Consider the following 17,782-nt stretch of genomic DNA (forward strand, 5'->3'; position numbering starts at 1 on the left):
CTAAAACACTGGGTAGGAAATGTGTCCTTTTAAGAGAAAAGCTCTGATTTAAATCTCTTGACATCTGGCAACCCCTAGCATTAAAAAAATTGTGAACGTCTATATTTTTCCTCTTTTTATTGTTGAAGAAAATATTTTGGATTTTTAAACTACATTTTTGTCTCTTTTTTTTAAATCAATGATATTGGATGTTGACAGTCACAGTGTTTAATGTCAGTGTCGTCACGTCTAGTCATGGAAGTCAAGTTTTGGTTAACGAAATTAACACTACTACACTAAAGCTGACCCACACACTAATGTGGAGGGGTTAACAAAAACCAATTTGTCCAAGACTAACGTAATGTCAAAATAAAGAATTAGCCCAGGATTTGCACAAGCAATCCAGGCGACATTAAATCAAGCTTTAGCGTTTGACCAATGAAAGAAGCCAATGCAAATGCATTAGCTATTCAAACATTTAACAAAATACGATGCGCCATCAGATTTAGCTTTGAAGGACACGTTGGCGTCGATGCTGCGCCAATGCTGGCATGATCCTACAGCCGTCAGGTGGCTGGAAGTACAGAAGAGCAGGTGGCTGCTGTCTAAGCCACCCAAAGCCCCTGTCGGTGAGCTCATCCTCTTAAGGTTTACTCCTCCATGAGCGTCTGCCATCGGAGAGGAAAAAAACACCACAGACACCACTAATAAAAAACAGTCTCAGTCTACTAGTAGATGATGCAGCCATATGGCATGTTGGGCACAAACAGATAAGAAAGGCGCTTAGTTTGGTTTGTCAGCAAATCTGGGTAATTCCTTACTATCTTAGACCAGCATAAACTGGTCTTGCTATTCACCAGCAAACATGCGTGCATGTTTTTGAGCATGTGTTTATATCTTTTTCTACACTTACATAAGCTCATTATATGTTGGTACTGGCAGTCTTATTCTCTTTCTCTATTCATTGGGATGACTGCACAAACATAATGCACAGCATCAAAACCTTTTTGTACATGCTACTAATCCCATCAGCCCTTGTAGAACCAGTTTGCATTGTTATGTCCAAGTGCTTGAATGTAAACATGACCACCTCAGCTGACTGCCAATGGGCCTGAAGTCAAGATTAGCCATCCAACAATATACAGTATCTAACTGAAAACGAGTAACCACTGAGCAAAACTGCTTCAAGCTAGCTTCTAGCATCGCAAATGTTTATATCTCGCAATTTAGACATTTTACTTTTTTTTAATTCTGACCTACTTTCTGACCTATATTCTAATATGCTGATTTGCTGTTAAAGTAACATTTTTTTATTGTTATTATTATTATTATCAATATTTAAAATAGTTAAGTACAGTTTTTTTCAGGATTCTTTGATGAATAGAAAAATACAAAGATCAGCATTTATCTGCAGTAAAAACTTTTGTAACATTATACACTATACCACTCAAAAGTCAGTTACATTTTTTATATTTTTTTTATGGGGGGGGGGGGTCTATTTCAGATAAATGCTTTTCTTCTGAACCTTCTATTCATCAAAGAAACATTAAAGAAATTATACTCAGCTGTATTCAACATAATAATAATAATAATAATGATAATAATAATAAATGTTTTTTGAGCAGCAAATCAGAATATTAGAATATATTTCTGAAAGATCATGTGACTGGAGTAATGATGCTAAAAATCAGCATTGAAATCACAGGAATAAATTATATTTTAAAATATATTTAAATAGAAAAGACAAAAATATTTCAAAATATTACAGTTTTTGCTGTACTTTGGATCAAATAAATGCAGGCTTTTTTTCTCCAAATTCAAAATTTACACATTGCAATTCTTTTTTTCCATTATGGAATTAAAAAAAAAAAGTTAATAGTGACTTTTTATCATAACTGTTTTTTAAACTCATAAAAATGGCAGAACCGAGAGGAAAAGTCACAATTACCTTTTTTATTTTATTTAATTATATTTTTTGATGCTGTGGCGAAAACAGGCTTGATGCATAACAACAACAATGGTGAAAAACCCATTCAAGCTAGGAAATTGTGGGGAAAAGGTCATGTTTAAATACAATTGTTAAAAAAAACACATTAATATGTGTTCAGTCTAGTTTAAATTGACTGTTTTGCCCATTATTGTTTCATTTTATGTATCATGTCATTGGCACAGCAACATTTTACATCCAAACTCCACTGAAATCTATAATTAGCTTTAAGTTCTGCTACATATAAATGTAAAAAGTATTTACATTTATTCTTTTTCCCAACACTTTTAACCAAATCAACATATTTTTCATGCAATCCAGCTATTTATTTTAAATGTATCAAAGCTTGGTATTGCAAGTATCATGCTTTAATATGCTCTAATATAATCTGAATTTCAGCAGGAGCACTTTTGTATTGTTCTAAGTATAAATCAAATGAAAGTCACCCTGTCTAACACATGCCAGGAAATACAAATATAATTACAACAGCTAATCAATCTAAGCTCAGATTGAAATGGGTGAAAATAATTATAATGACTGCCTGCTGTTGAAGGCGCAGGTAAATGAAATGATGTCATGTCGTGCTGAAGTCTCACAGCATTGGCTAATTGTCTTTGTGACTCAGACCCTTGAGACGCAATATCTGACCGCACTGCCTCATTCACTAAGACTGGGCCTGGTTAGCATCTGGGTATTACAGCCAATGAGAGCTCTAGAGACACCTAAACCAGCCTGTGGTTATTGTCGTCATTTGATTTTCCAACCTTATTTTAAAACAAGAGTTTTAAAATTAGACAATGGAGATACACTGAGACTTTCCCCACCATCTATATGTACTTATATAAAATGTACACCTTATATTTTTAAATCCACAAAAGCATTAATGTCAGTATGGTAACACACGGAAGACCGTGAAAGAAAACAAAAATCAGAATAGAAACTCAGAATTCTGATCTTACTATTCTGATTATCGTACTATCTGACTATTATAGAAATTAATACTTTTATTTAGCAAGGATGCTTTAAGTTGATCAAAAGTGATGATAAAGACATGTTCTGACTATCTCGCAACTCTAAGTTTATATCTCACAATTCTGACTTTTTTTACATTGCTCACTTTTTGTTTCCGCCACAAAAAAATGTGCCTATTTATGTCACAATTCTGACTTTTTCCTCACAATTATGAGTTTAAATCTTACAATTGCAAGTGTTTTTCTTGGATTCTATATGGATTGGTTCTTCTAGGAGTCTGTATTTCTTGCAAATTAACACGCATTATTTTTCTGAATTACACTTTTACAGTTTATATCTATACGAGATTATACGTGGGAAAAAAAATTGAATTGTGAAACAAACTCAGAATTGGAAAAAAAAAGAACATTCTGAACTGAATTGCAATACCTTTTTTTATTTATTTATTTATTTTTCCTGTGGCAGAAACAGGCCTCCATAGTATGAGTCACTAGTCTTGCATAGCTGACTTTTGAGTAACAGCATAAAATTTGGTCCACTTTGCATCTTATTCTGACCAATAACCACCCACTTGTACAAAAAGAGACCGCTTGACCTACAAAACATGCATGCCTGTTACTAGTTCAATCGTTTTCTCTCAATAACATGAGTGTTGGACTCATTAAACTAATGCTTACTGTTTTAATGACCTGAGTCACCTGTTTAGTCTTTAGACTGGAGAAAACAACAGACATCCACCTCAAGAGTACACAAAATGTACTCGACTCGATCACACAAACATAAAGCACGGAACACTGAGGCAATTCCACAGTCATCTTTTTAAGGCAGTTATGCACATATTCTTCATTGAAAAGGCTAATGCAGAAGGAATAGTAACATGCAGTGCTGACTCTGTGCCACACACACACACGATAACAGACACATCTCTTTGGTCTGACCTGGTCATCCACTTTGTGGGCTATAATAGTGGCTCCTTCCTCCAGTTCAGCATCACTCAATGGCCGAATCCGCAGGGCCACCTGCAAAACAATAAAAAAAAGGTAATGCACTGGTCACTAAAAGTATTTGAACTCTGAAATATATCTAAAAAGCAAAAATGCCATTGCATTAAATTAAATATTAAACCAAATGGCACTGATTTAAAAGAAAAACAGCAACAGCAAACATAAAAAAAACCATATTTTTTATTTTATCATGTTTTTTTTTTATTCATATATCATTATATTTTTTAATCGTTTTATCATCATGTTTTAAATGATCAAATAATCGATATACTGCTCATATTAAGTCTTAAAACTATAAGGCTACTTTATAAACACTATATTTCGCAATGCAGTGCAATACAAATATTCCTTGCAATTTTAATGCAGTGAATTCAAGTTTAACTGCATGCGGCTTATTTGTCACAGTATCTTAATTTATATAACAAAAATATAAAATAATATAACAAAACATTAGAATATAATAAAATAAAATATAATATAATACTAAATATAATATAATAAATATTTTAAATTATGTCTACTAATGAGAGGCTAATGAAAAATTTACTAATGAGACTAATGAAAAAAAACATATATATATATAATATATATACAGTCACTAATGGGCAGTGATTGCGCCATCCATGGGAAATAATAAACAGCAGCAGGTTACATATCTCAAATGTAAGTACAATACTCTCATTAATTTGTATTTCAAGGGCATTTGAGTCAGTTGGCCTGCAGGAGAATCGCTTTGCACACAACCAAAGTTTCTTTTGCAGAACTAAACACTGATGGGTCATGGTGCAGCGATGCAGCTCTGCAATCTAGGTAGTTAATTATGCAGCATGAATATTATAGCTGGAGGCTATTATTGCTTGTTAAGCAACAAATCCCATCTAAACATTTAATATGCTTAATGGGATGCGGCAAAACCTGTTCTGTTATGTTGCACACAGCCAATACTTGCATAAAGTCACTGCAAATGTCTCCACCCAAATATGGGCTACAGATTTATTTGCTCATAATATAGAAACTGGCCTAGAAAGGGTACATGAATGTCTTACATTTACATTAGCTAAAGCACTGGAATGATGTCTTACAGTGGAAGAAGAGAAAGGGAACTTAAACTGCCGCTGTGAATTATTGAGATGGGGGCAAAAGATCACTAGAAAACAGGTATTAAGCTCCCAGAGAATCTAAATATAACAAGTGTAGACTGTCAGACTGAAATCTGTCCTGGGGTTTTAAGTAGACAAGCTGTCAAGGAATGAAATGTGACTACTGAAGTGAATAAAACCAACTTGTTTATTATTCTATATACATTTATTTACATCAACTCATGTATTCTATCACATATTTGCATTGGGTAAACAGAGCTGAAACTCTGACATGTGCATGCAGTATGCAGAAATCTTATCAACTATGCAAAAAATCATACACACGTGCATAGCTGATGCATAATGCACCCATATTTAGATTTCATAGATTCTATAACTTATCACTATATCTAATGTATTAAGTTTTTCGCAATTTGTAACCATCTTTTTTCCTCACTAGATCATTTTAAATGGCTCTGCGGCGTAAGAAATTAATTCAAAAAAATATAAACACTTCATATAGTACTGCCTTCATAATAATTATGAAGAGAAACATCAAAATGTTGCTTAAAATTAAGTTTAGATAAAGTTTAGCGCGTCCAACACATGACGTATCAACTTTCCAAACTTATTTTCATCTCAACTACTCATACATAAAAATGTTATGGATATACAGTAATTTACTGCATATAGTCTGTAATGGAAAAAAAAACTATATCTGCAACTACACTAACTATATACACTAGCAGTCAAAAGTTTTTGAACATTAAGATTTTAATGTTTTTTAAAAGTCTCTTCTGCTCACTAAGCCTGCATTTATTTTATGAAATAGTTTTACTATTTAAAATAACTGCTTTCTGAATATATTTGAAATGTCATTTATTCCTGTGATTTCAAAGCTGATATCATTACTCCAGCCACATGATCCTTTAGTAATCATTCTAATATTCTGATTTGCTGCTCAAAAAACATTTATTATTATTATTATTATGCTGAAAACATAAAAAACATAAATGTCTTTATCATCACTTTTGATCAATTTAAAGCATCTTTGCTAAATAAAAGTATAATATGTAATTTGATCTCAGGAATAAATTACATTTTTTAAAAATATTCAAATAGAAAGCTTATTTTACTATTTTAAATAGCAAAACTATTTCACAATATTACTGTTTTTGCTGTATTTTGGATTAAATAAATGCAGGCTTAGTGAGCAGAAAAGAAATACTTAAAAAAAAACATTAAAAATCTTATGGTTCAAAAACTTTTGACTGGAAATGTATCATAATACACATACTGTAAATATGCAAGCTCTAATTACTCAAGTGCATCAGAATGCATATAAATGTACATACACTATACCATTAAACAAATTATTATTATTATTGGTCGAAAAAGTCTACAACTACAGGATGTTGTGAGGACATAAGGTGCATATTTGATGATTCACACAAACAAATATGTAAACACAGTCTCTGAATACAGTCTACAAACTCTACTAGACACAAGTGCAGTTAAACAATAAGTAAGTGGACTTACTGTCAGCTGATGATCCTTTGATTCTCCAGTGTCCTTCATCGTAATGTTTTGCGGGACGTTTTAACGGCTATTTGTCAACTAAAACATGCGCGTCAGGTGAAGAGAGCACGACAGACGCCGCACGGTCATGATTCACACAACAATTCACCTGCTCTTCTCTCTTTCCAAGATTATAAAACACGCTGAACGATCAAACGCGGGTCCCGAGCGACTGTTAAACGCCCGTGAAGTCCGTCAGGTCCATGTCTGAGCAGGATGTTTGTCTCTCCACCCACAGTAAACCCGTGAGTGAGTGAGTGAGTGTGTCTGTGTTGTGTTTGTGATGTCCCTAGAGATGAGCAGTAGTGCAGTGCGCATTGAAACGCGTCATTCACCGCCGCTGATGCTTCTGCAACTCAGGTGGGCAGAAATTCGCGGAGTCTGAGGCAGCAGCGAAACCTGCTGGTCAGGAATTGTACTGCAGCTTTTTTCCTTCGATTCAGTGCTGTTTCAGTCCTGTATTCATACCATAAAATGTAGAAATACTTTAGATAAAACATAATTTTATTTATTTATTTATTTATGAGGTTATAATATATATTTTATTGTAATTATATATTATTTATATTATAATTAATATATAATTACAATAAGGCTAACTTTTTTAATTTTTATTCAACAATTGAAGAAAATCCATGATGTTTGCATGAACCTCAGAATATTGTTTTGTACTTTATATATATATATATATATATAAAGTTTAATTATATATATAATTAGTTTGAGGGGCATTCAGTATAATAATAATGAAAAATATATATTTTTAATAGAAAACCATTATTTTATTACCATTATACCATTATTTTATTATTTTAATTTTTATTTATTTTACAGTGTGTGTGTACATATATATATATATATATATATATATATATATTAGTCTGAGGGACATTCAGTAAATAACAATTAAAAATATAATTTAATTTTAATAATTTATTTTAATGGATTTTTAATAATATTTATTTAACAATATTTACATTTTATTTAGACTTTTATTATTAGAAGTCCTCATCTCCACATATTTTATTTTTATTTTATTATATTTTAATGCCCCTCAAACTACATATAAACAAACAAATACAAATTTTATACGTTATACTACCATTACTACTACTACTACTACTATTACTACTACTACTACTACTTCTAATAACAATAACAATAAAATCAGCATATTAGAATTATTTCTGAATGATCATATGACACTGAAGACTGGAGTAATGGCTGATGAAAATTCAGCTTTGCATCACAGGAATAAACCACATTTTAAAGTGTTTTTTACATAAGTATACTTAAATGCTATTTTTTTATTTTAAACTGTATTAATATTTCACAGTATTACTGTTTTCTTTCTGTATTTTTCATCATATATATATATATATATATATATATATATATATGAGGGGCATTCAGTAAAAAATGATTAAAAATATAATTTAATAATTTTAATAAATTTATTTTTGTAATTTTTTCTTTAAATAATTTTTATGTAACAATTTTTACCTTTTATTTATACTTTTATCATTTTCCCTCATTAACCCTCACATATTTTATTTTTATTTTATTACATTTCAATGCCCCTCAAACTACAAATATAAACAAACAAATACTAATTTTATTCAGAAACGCAACAAAAAATATATAAATAAGTAAAAATTTAAAAAAAAAAAAAAATCATATTAGAAAAGGTCCATTTTCTGCATGTACAACGTTTTATTTTTCTATGATTTTTTTTCCTAATTAGATTTTATTGTCACCTATTCATAAGGGATCTTAAGACACAAAGATATAATGACAAATATAATCAAACAATATTTACAGCTGACTCAAAAGATAGCTGCTATGAACGTTTTTATATATTTTATTACAAAAAAAGTAAGTGCCAGTTTCACAATTTCATTTCAGACATCATCTGATGCTATTTTGAGGATATGAAAGATGAGGGAAAGTCTAAAACAACAATAAAAATAAAATAAAAATGCTAAATGTATTTTATTTAATTAGACACTTACATTACATAACATTTATTTGCATTAATTCCGTCAACATGAAATCACCAATTTACTTTCTTAATGCACATTCCTGATCAAGTCCAGTCAACTTCAAAGCAGATTTACAGAGTTCATGGTCATACTGTGAAACCCCACTCCACTACTGGTATTAAATGCCCACTTTACACAATTTAATATGTTCATGATAAATAAAAGTTCCCATTTCACTCAGAAAAAATTACATTATGAAAGCAAAATGGGTTGCGAACATGATCTGAGTATGAGACCAGCTCTGTGTTGGCAATCTACATAGAGATTTCTCTTCTTGCAAAGGAGGAAACACCATTAGTTTCGTACTCCTCCTGGAAATCTTTCTCTTCACACACACCTTTCTCCTGAAGGAAATAAGAAAAGACAGATCAAACACTATGAGTACAGCCAAACTACTTTCTTCTCTAATTAACTGCCTATAGAAATCATGTGAGACACATAAAACAAACCTAATTATAAACCCCCTCTTTATTTTCAAATAACTTAGGTCCTTGAAAAGGCCAAAACCATTAATCACATGAGCCTTTGAGCAGAAAAGCCTATAGCAATACACTTCTGATGCTCACGTAAGCTCAAATGCCTCTTCGCCAATCACAGAGGAGCATAAAGCATTCTGGGTATAGACGAAGTAGACTTTATTGATTTTTCCTTCTTTGTCTTTCACAATAGAGCTTTTCCAACCCAGCTATCAGGGTTATATATAGAGCTCGGGACCCTTATCTTATTGGAGCAACGATCCAAACATCGGGTGCAATTTGTTTAAGCTCCACAAAGGGGGGCAGTTTCATTTGACAGGCTGTTCTGAAACACACACGTATGACAGCACCCATCAAAACACACAGATGTGTGGTTAAAAATTTGATTAAAGGTTTCACATGTCAGATCTAACATGTTAACTCTTGATAGAAGCAGAACGTTCACCTTATCTCGTTCTTTCTCCTCATTCCTCTCTTTCCTCTTCTCGGCTTCCAAGATGTCGAAGAACTCTTTCTCTGCGCGGGCCACCAGCTCTTCTGTGCTCTCCTCCCCGTCCGCCTCTTTGCCCTCGTCCTCTCGGCTCTGCTCGGAGCGGCTGCGTTCCTTCAGTCGCATCTCTCTGTGCCGAGCTTCCAGAATCTTCTCTCGCTTGGTCTCGCGTTCAAACATCTGCAAAAAAATAAAGTTCAGTATATGACAGATGGATGTATATACAACTATGTAATGATTTTTATCATTTTTATATATATATATATATATATATATATATTCTGCAAGGTTGCATTTATTTGATCAAAAAGTAATATTGTGAAATAGTACTTCAATGTAACTGTTAGAACTGTTTTCTATGTGAATATATTTTTAGATATAATTTATTCCTGTGATGCAAAGCTATATTTTCATAATATTTAATATTTATTAATAATATTTTGTTGAAACCTGTGGTATTTTTTTAGGATTCTTTCGCAAATAAACAGTTTAAAATAACAGCATATATATAAAATATAAATCTTTTGTAAAAATATAAATGACCATTTAAAAGTTTGTGGTCAGTACATTTTTATTTATTTATTAATTTCAAAGCAATGAACGATATTAATACTTGTATTAAGCAAGCATGTGTTAAATTGATAAAAAGTGATAGCAAAGACTTATATTTTTAGAAAAGATTTATATTTTGAATAAATGCTGTTCTTTTTAACCTTTAATTCATCAAAGATTCCTAAAAAAAATTAAAAAAAAAATCACAGGTTCCAAAAAATATTAAGCACCACAACTGTTTCCAACACTGATAATAATAATAATAATAATAAAATAATCAGCTTATTAGAATGATTTCTGAAGCATCATGTGACACTGAAGACTGGAGTAATGTCTGATGAAAATTCAGCATTGCATCACAGGAATAAATTATATTTTAAAATATATCAAAATAGGAAACCATTACTTAAACTGTAATAATATCTTACAATAGTACTATTTTTTTCTATATTTTGATCAAGTAAATGCACAATATATATATATATATATATATATATATATATATACACACACATACATATACATATTTATTTACAGTGATGTAAGGTTTTTTTTTTTTTTTTTGGTAAAAAAATAATAATAAATGTTTTTATTTAGGTAGTTTTATTCATTAACATGACATTTCAATGTTAAAAAAGATTTTTATTTCAAATAAATGATGCCCATTTTAACTTTCTATTCACCCAAGGATCCTGAAAAATATATCACGATTTCCACAAAAAATATTAAGCAGCATTTTCAACATTGACAATAACAATAAATGTTTCTTGAGCACCAAATCGGCATATTAAATTGATTTCTTAAGGACCAAGTTACACTGAAGACTGGAGTAATGTGTGTTTGTGTCTGACCTCTGAGACCAGGGCTTTCTCGTTCTTCTGCAGTGTGCACAGGCCTCCTGAAATCTCCAGCAGTGTGGTAGTTCCCAGCTGAGAGCCACATCCCAGGAAACGGCCGTTATCTTGCACCTGGATGCTGTACAGGGCTTCATCACAAACCTGTGAGGAAAAGCACACACATTGTGAGTATTTCTTAAAACAGATAACACTGAGATACTGGACTGTGAGATGGTTTTAGTATAAGGAGATGGCATTAAGCACCAACTTTGAGGCTGAGAGTTGGGTCATTCTGTTTAAACAAGATGTCCCACACATCCAAGGTGCCATCCATCTTTACTGTAAAGAAAACCGAGGGTCTGACTGGACTCCAGCAGCCATCTAACAGATGGGCCATGTGATACCTGAAGAAACAGATTAGAAATACTGGCACCTGTGCAAGTTACGTTAAACATCTACAATACCATTTAAAAGTTCAAACAGTCAATAGTGTATTCTATTTAAATATATTTTAAAATGTAATTTATTCCTGTGATGTAAAACTGAATTTCTTCAGTCTTCAGTGTCACATGATCCTTCATAAATCATTCTAATATGCTGATTTATTGCTCAAAAAACATTTGGAAACACTGATTTTTTCAGGATTTTTTGATGAATAGAAAGTTCAAAGAACAGCATTACTTTGAAATGGAAATCTTTTGTAACAACGTAAAAGTCTTTACTGCCACTTTTGATCAGTCGAATGCATTCTTGCTGACTAGAAACTTTTGAATGCTAGTGTACATAGAGTAATGATGATTATTTCCCCTAAAAATGAACAAAGCTGTATTTGGAACAACAAAACAGAAATTACTTGGTCCACATGATGGAGGACTCTTTGATATCCTCCGACCAGATGCGTGCAGTCCAGTCAGCCACAGTCAGGAAGTTCTTAGGAAAAAATGGGTTCCTCTGCAAGGCGTAAATCGGACCGTGGTGTCCGCTGTATGTGCATACAATCTTCTCAGCTGGCGTTTTTGCTTTGCGATTGCATGAAACCACAAGACCCTGCTCTGTGCCCACCATGAACTTAGTGGGCTTGTGTAATCAAAAACAAAGGATGTTTAAGTTCTCAACATCTGTTTCTACAAGGTTTCTTTCAAAAACAAAGAACATGCTCCTACCATAGTGGTCTCAAACTCCAGCGAGACTGCACCGAGGGCATTATCGAGGTTCCCCTTCTTACTGGGGTCCAGTATGAGTCTCTCAGTGGGCTCACTCATCTTACGAATGTCCCACCACAGCACCTGGTGTCAGATGAGTAGCTTTTATATCTGATGACTCCTTTAGTATGCAATGCAAACATTATGTGGTTCATTTCTTTATTTCTTTATTGTGTCACTGCACACAGACCTGGCCATCTGTAGAAGCTGAGAAGATGTCCATGCCTGTCTTCGACTGCAGCCAGATAACTTTGTAGACAGGATCTCTGTGGCTGTGTTCGATTGTGGACATCTCTACTGGCTGGCTGCCTTTACGAGTGTCCCAGTATGCTGGAAATGGGTGAAATAACAAGGGGTGGTCATGCATAATTTTACAAAAAAACACACGTTATTACACAAATGCATCCACAGATGGCATTCCGAAGTACATTCTCATTTCGTCTTTGCATTCAATGCCAAAGACTACTAATCCAGCCATTAGAGTTTACAAAGAGCCACATCTGTTTTATCTACCAAATGCTATTCAGACAAGGTCCAAGGTACTTTTTTTCCATTAACCATACTTTATTGAGAATGCACAGAGCGGCTGAGGCCAATCTAATTACACCTCTAAAAGAGTTCAGATGGTCATAAGTGTTATGGTTGCTGGAATAAAACATGATTAATCGTGCATCCAGAGAGGAGCTCAGGTGATAAAACCCACCGATTTGTCCGTTGTAGCTTCCCCCAACGAGAATGTGTGAATCTTTTGGGTTGTACTCCAGACATACAAGTGGAGATACAGGTTTCAGTGTCATTTCGGGTTTATTGGGATTTTCTGAAAGTGAAAAACATTATTTTTTTCAATACTTTGTCCTTACTATATCTGGAACATTATATCAAAAAAGTACTGTTCTTATGTTATACCAATGTCCCATATGTAGGAGTCGAAGCTCATGTCATTGGGTGCTTTTTGAAACTCCAGGGAAGAGTAGGCGACAGCAAGTTTATGGTTGCCATCGGGGTGCCAGGACAAACTGGTAGCTGTGCGCTTGACTTCATTCGGGTCTCTAGAAAAAAGATACCCAAAGTATTTAAAAATATATGATTCAGTAGTTCTATTTATGTAAATAATTCTGAAAAACAGAAAAGGAGAAAAGAATAATTTGAATTTTTTAGAACAAGTCCATCCTAATGTGTATAAGAGTTAATTATTTTTGCTAATTGATAATAATAAGAAACTGATAATTGCTAATAACAAGAAATTTTTTGCTCATCAAGGCTGTATTTATTTGATTAAAAATACAGAAACAACTGTAATATTGTGAAATATTACATTTATGTGAAATATTCATTTAAAAATTTAAAATAGCACTTTTCTATTTTAATATACTTTAAAACGGAATTTATTCCTCTGATGCAAAGCTGAATTTTCAGCACCATTACTCCAGTCTTCAATGTCACACGATCCTTCAGAAATCATTTTAATATGCTAATTAATTACTGTTGGAAAGTTGTGCTGCTTATTTTTTTTTTGGAACCTGTGATACTTTTTTCAGGATTCTTTGATGAATAAAATGTTAAAAGAACAGCATTTAATTAAAAATAGAAATCTTTTCTAACAATATACACTATCGTTAAAAGTTTGGGGTCAGTACATTTTTTCTTTCTTTCTTTCTTTGAAAGAAATTAATTCGTTTATTCAGCAAGGATGTGTTAAAAAGTGAAAGTAAAGACTTATATTGCTAGAAAATATTCCATTTTGAAAAAATGCTGTTCTTTTTAATTTTTCATCAAAGAATCCTGAAAAATGAAATCACAGATTCCAAAAAAAAAATAAAAAATAAGCAGCACAACTGCTGAAAGCATAGATAATTCTAATAATAAATCAGGATATTAGAATGATTTTTGAAGGATCATGTAACACTGAAGACTGGAGTAATGGATAATGAAAATTCAGCTTTGCATCACAGGAATAAATTATATTTTAAAGTATATTAAAATAGAAAACTGCAATAAATTGCAATAATATTTCAGAATATTATTTAAATATTTTAATTTATTAATTTATTTTATTTTTTTATGGAAAAACTTTCTCAGGATTCTTTGACTAAAAGTTAAAAAAAAAAACAGCATTTATTTGAAATGGGAGCATTATAAATGTTTTACATGTTGCTTTTGCTTAATAAACCCTTGCTTAATAAAGCTATTAATTTCTCTAAAATGTCTTACTGATCCAAAACTTTCGCATGGTAATGTAAATGGCTGAATTTAAATGAGTACATTATTTACCCCAAATGTTCTAAAAAAATAAAAAAAAAATTGAGAAGTGAAATTATTAATTTAAAAAAAAAATAGTGACCTTGCTGATATATTGCTTTATCACTCCAGTTAGATGTGCTCACCTGAAGACATTGATTGTCTTTGCTGATGGCTGCTCCTCCGATTCCTCCATCACCTCTTCATCCTCATCCTCGAAAAACTCCTGGTAGATGTCAGTGGCGTTGTTCTGCTTGCAACAGTGCTCCATGAGCTGCAAATAAGCAAGTCAAAAACATGTCTTCTGAGGTTCTGGGATTGAAGTCACGCCTCATATAATGCTCATATAATACTTGATAGTTAACAGTTTAAGGCACTCACACCAGCAATCTGCATAATGGTATTCTGATAGTGTTCATCCTTCTCCACTTTCTTCCTGTAGCGGATGGTCGCCTCCATATCCTCTGGATTGAGATCTTTCGGCCAGCCTCCTTCCACATGGTTTATTCCTCGTGACTCTGATTCAAAGCGCTCCGTGTTCACCTGAATATGTCAAGAATTTCATGATAATTCAGTCATGATGAAAACTAATTTATATTACATCATTATATCTTTTTTTTTTATTATTTAACCAAAACTTTTTTTGTGTTAATGCTAGAGTTACCTCATGCTCTGACATTTCCTCGGCGCACTGAATGGTCACATTACACGGATCTCTCACGGTGAAGTTTGCAGCGAGGGACGTGTCAGGAAGAATGTCCACATGCAACTCAGCTGGACGGTCTGAAAAGTTACACTGCCGTCCAAACTCACTGCGCTTCTTTGTGTACACGTACACAATCTCCATTTTAGCTAAAGGTAAGAAATGTTATAAAAGAATGATGTATACAGTTCTTAATTAAATATACGTTTTTATACTTTAATTTTTTTACATTAAGTTGTAGGTTAAACTTCTTGCTTTCACTAGCTAATTTTAAATCTTCCTGTAGATTTAAAATCTTCCATATTATTTTTAATATAAATATTTCAATTAATAAGATCATAAATGTCTCTATAATTATTATACATAACATTTTGAGAGATATTTTGTTTAAAATAGTTAAATAGAGGAATTACAGTCTCACTTACTGACCAGAAAATCAAACTGGTAACTAATTATGGGTGACAAATTAGTTTTTTAAAATACAAAATTTTTTTCCATATATCCCCTCAACAGTGCTGGGGAGTAACTAGTTACATGTAACGGAATTACGTAATTTAATTACAAAATAAATGTAATTGTAATTAGTTACAGTTACTGAGAAAAAATCTGTAATTAAATTAGTTACTTTTGAAAAATCCCAGTGATTACAAAGGGGATTACATCAGATTTTTTCACACACCCACCCACACTTACAGATTTAATTGACTTCTTTCATGAATTGCATTGACTGCTCTAAAATGAGACACCAGTGTTTCAGGAGTTTAGGACACAGAATAGGACACATGCTTATTCGATAATTTTATTTCCTGTTTGGGTTTATGCATAAACTTTATTTTTTAAGATTGTTTTTTTACAAGGCATTGTTAGATGCTAGTGTTTCCTGTCATAACTATGCAAACATTTGATTTCAAACCCAGTATCATAGCTATTAAACTATTTCTTGTTATGATGTTATTTATGTTATGATCTTGTTATGACACATAGCGCAACTGTGCTCATGGTGACCCGAGTTCGATTCCCGTCTCGAGGTCCTTTGCCGATCCCGCTCCCCTCTCTCCTTCCAAGCTTTTTCCTGTCATTTCTCTACTGTCCTATCACAATAAAAGGCATAAAAAGCCCAAAAAAATAGGTAAAAAAAAAAAGTCTGAATTTGTGGTGGCTGTGCTTTGATATTAAATTTTTACACAGCTCAGACTCATTCAGGGCAACTTAAGTCGGTGCTATGCTTGATAAAAAAAAAACTGGTATGACTGCACTGTATCCCTGTATGTCTAGTTTGAACTTGCTGTTTGCTAGCAACTGATTTCTTCATGGAAGCTTTGCATTCAAATATTTCAACTCAGATCAGTGTTTTGTGTCTAATAATTTTGACATGAAACATCTAAATAATCTATCAAGCAGCTGTGTAATAAGTGAGATAATGTACATTCAGCCAGTTGTTACTGCAAAATAAAGATGTATGTTATCTCTTACTTATTATACTTTTAATTCTAGTGATAAAGGATTTTGAAAGTCTGACAGTAATCAGTGTTGAGTGCTACTGTAAGGTTAATTATGCCTGGTTTAAATATTTCAAAATTATTAACAGTTGAAAATATTAGAAATTTAGAAAAGTAATCAAAAAGTAATTAAAAGTAATAAGTTACATTACTTTAATAAAGTAATTGAAAAGTTACACTACTTATTACATTTTAAATCAAGCAATTTGTAATCTGTAACCTATTACATTTCCAAAGTAACCTTCCCAACACTGCCCCTCAATTAATGGGGTCAGAAATGTTTCTATAATTATTAAGTTTTTTGCTTAAAATATTTTAGAGGAATTATAACATGTCATGCCCATTTACTGATGAGAAAATCAAGCTGAAACTCTGAAAACAAACATTTTGTGTTGTAAATAATGATAAAACATTTCATAAACGTTTTAACGTTTAAGTATTAAATTATAACATTGAATAAAGCTGTTGCCTTCCGTTACAAAGCCTCTTTTCACAAGACTGTCTGCTTAATAAACGTCTTGTTCTTGGACAAAAACCTGTTTTGTTTACGTAACCGCACTATAATAACAGCCCTAAAATTGCCTAATTTCCCCCCATCTTGTCCAGTCAAAGAGCAGCACAACGATATCATAAGGTCTTAAAAAACAAAGTATGATTATTATGGACGTTTAACTGAGTTTAAACCAAAAACAGAGAACCAACGTAACGTCCTGTGTCAAAATTTGCTTTGGAAGGACTTTTAAGAGCTGCACAAACAAACGGTAAACATAACATACCAAGACATGCTTCAGTATAGGTCTATGGCAGGCTTCCGTTTAGCGTTAAGCTCTTTCAAAAAAAGACATTTTATTAATCTTACCTGATTTTGTGACGCTTTCTGGGTTTTGATGGGGTTAGTGCTTCACTGGTCTGTAGGAGTTTACCGTATCCTAGCAGCGCGGCACCAGTGACGTCACGTTTGCGGACATACTTTTACTCTCTTTAATAGTAGTTATATTAATACTACTAAATAAAAAACAACGAGTTGTGCTTGGAATTGTACGTATAGATATAAACGCGTTATTTTATAATATTTCATTCAAATTAAACTCATGTTGTTGGACATTTTACCTCAGGCTTTGTACTTTTTTGCTGATGTTAGACAA

General features: G+C 32.4%; 2 protein-coding genes across 2 annotated transcripts in view; both read right to left on the bottom strand.

Moving 5' to 3' along the window:
* kif19 (kinesin family member 19) overlaps positions 1-6,919 on the bottom strand; it is a 45,700-nt gene extending 38,781 nt beyond the window's left edge. Inside the window, exons 1-2 of the mRNA XM_051124029.1 lie at positions 6,561-6,919; positions 3,877-3,957 (exon numbers count right to left, since the gene is read on the bottom strand). Of these exons, the coding sequence (XP_050979986.1) occupies positions 3,877-3,957; positions 6,561-6,599 (120 nt within the window). The 5' untranslated portion in view covers positions 6,600-6,919. The remainder of the gene's footprint in view (positions 1-3,876; positions 3,958-6,560) is intronic.
* Positions 6,920-8,483: 1,564 nt separating this feature from the next.
* dnai2b (dynein, axonemal, intermediate chain 2b) lies at positions 8,484-17,570 on the bottom strand. The gene is made up of 13 exons (XM_051123736.1): positions 17,497-17,570; positions 15,100-15,287; positions 14,817-14,978; positions 14,582-14,709; positions 13,104-13,246; positions 12,901-13,014; positions 12,388-12,527; positions 12,159-12,281; positions 11,849-12,072; positions 11,264-11,399; positions 11,011-11,157; positions 9,563-9,787; positions 8,484-8,985 (listed from the first exon to the last, which is right to left on the bottom strand). Exons 2-13 carry the CDS (start codon positions 15,280-15,282, stop codon positions 8,896-8,898), a joined length of 1,815 nt encoding a protein of 604 aa, XP_050979693.1. The 5' UTR covers positions 15,283-15,287; positions 17,497-17,570; the 3' UTR covers positions 8,484-8,895.
* Between the last annotated feature and the right edge of the window lie 212 nt (positions 17,571-17,782).

This window comes from Labeo rohita, chromosome 12 (assembly GCF_022985175.1).
Source record: "Labeo rohita strain BAU-BD-2019 chromosome 12, IGBB_LRoh.1.0, whole genome shotgun sequence".
Taxonomy (NCBI): Eukaryota; Metazoa; Chordata; class Actinopteri; order Cypriniformes; family Cyprinidae; genus Labeo; species Labeo rohita.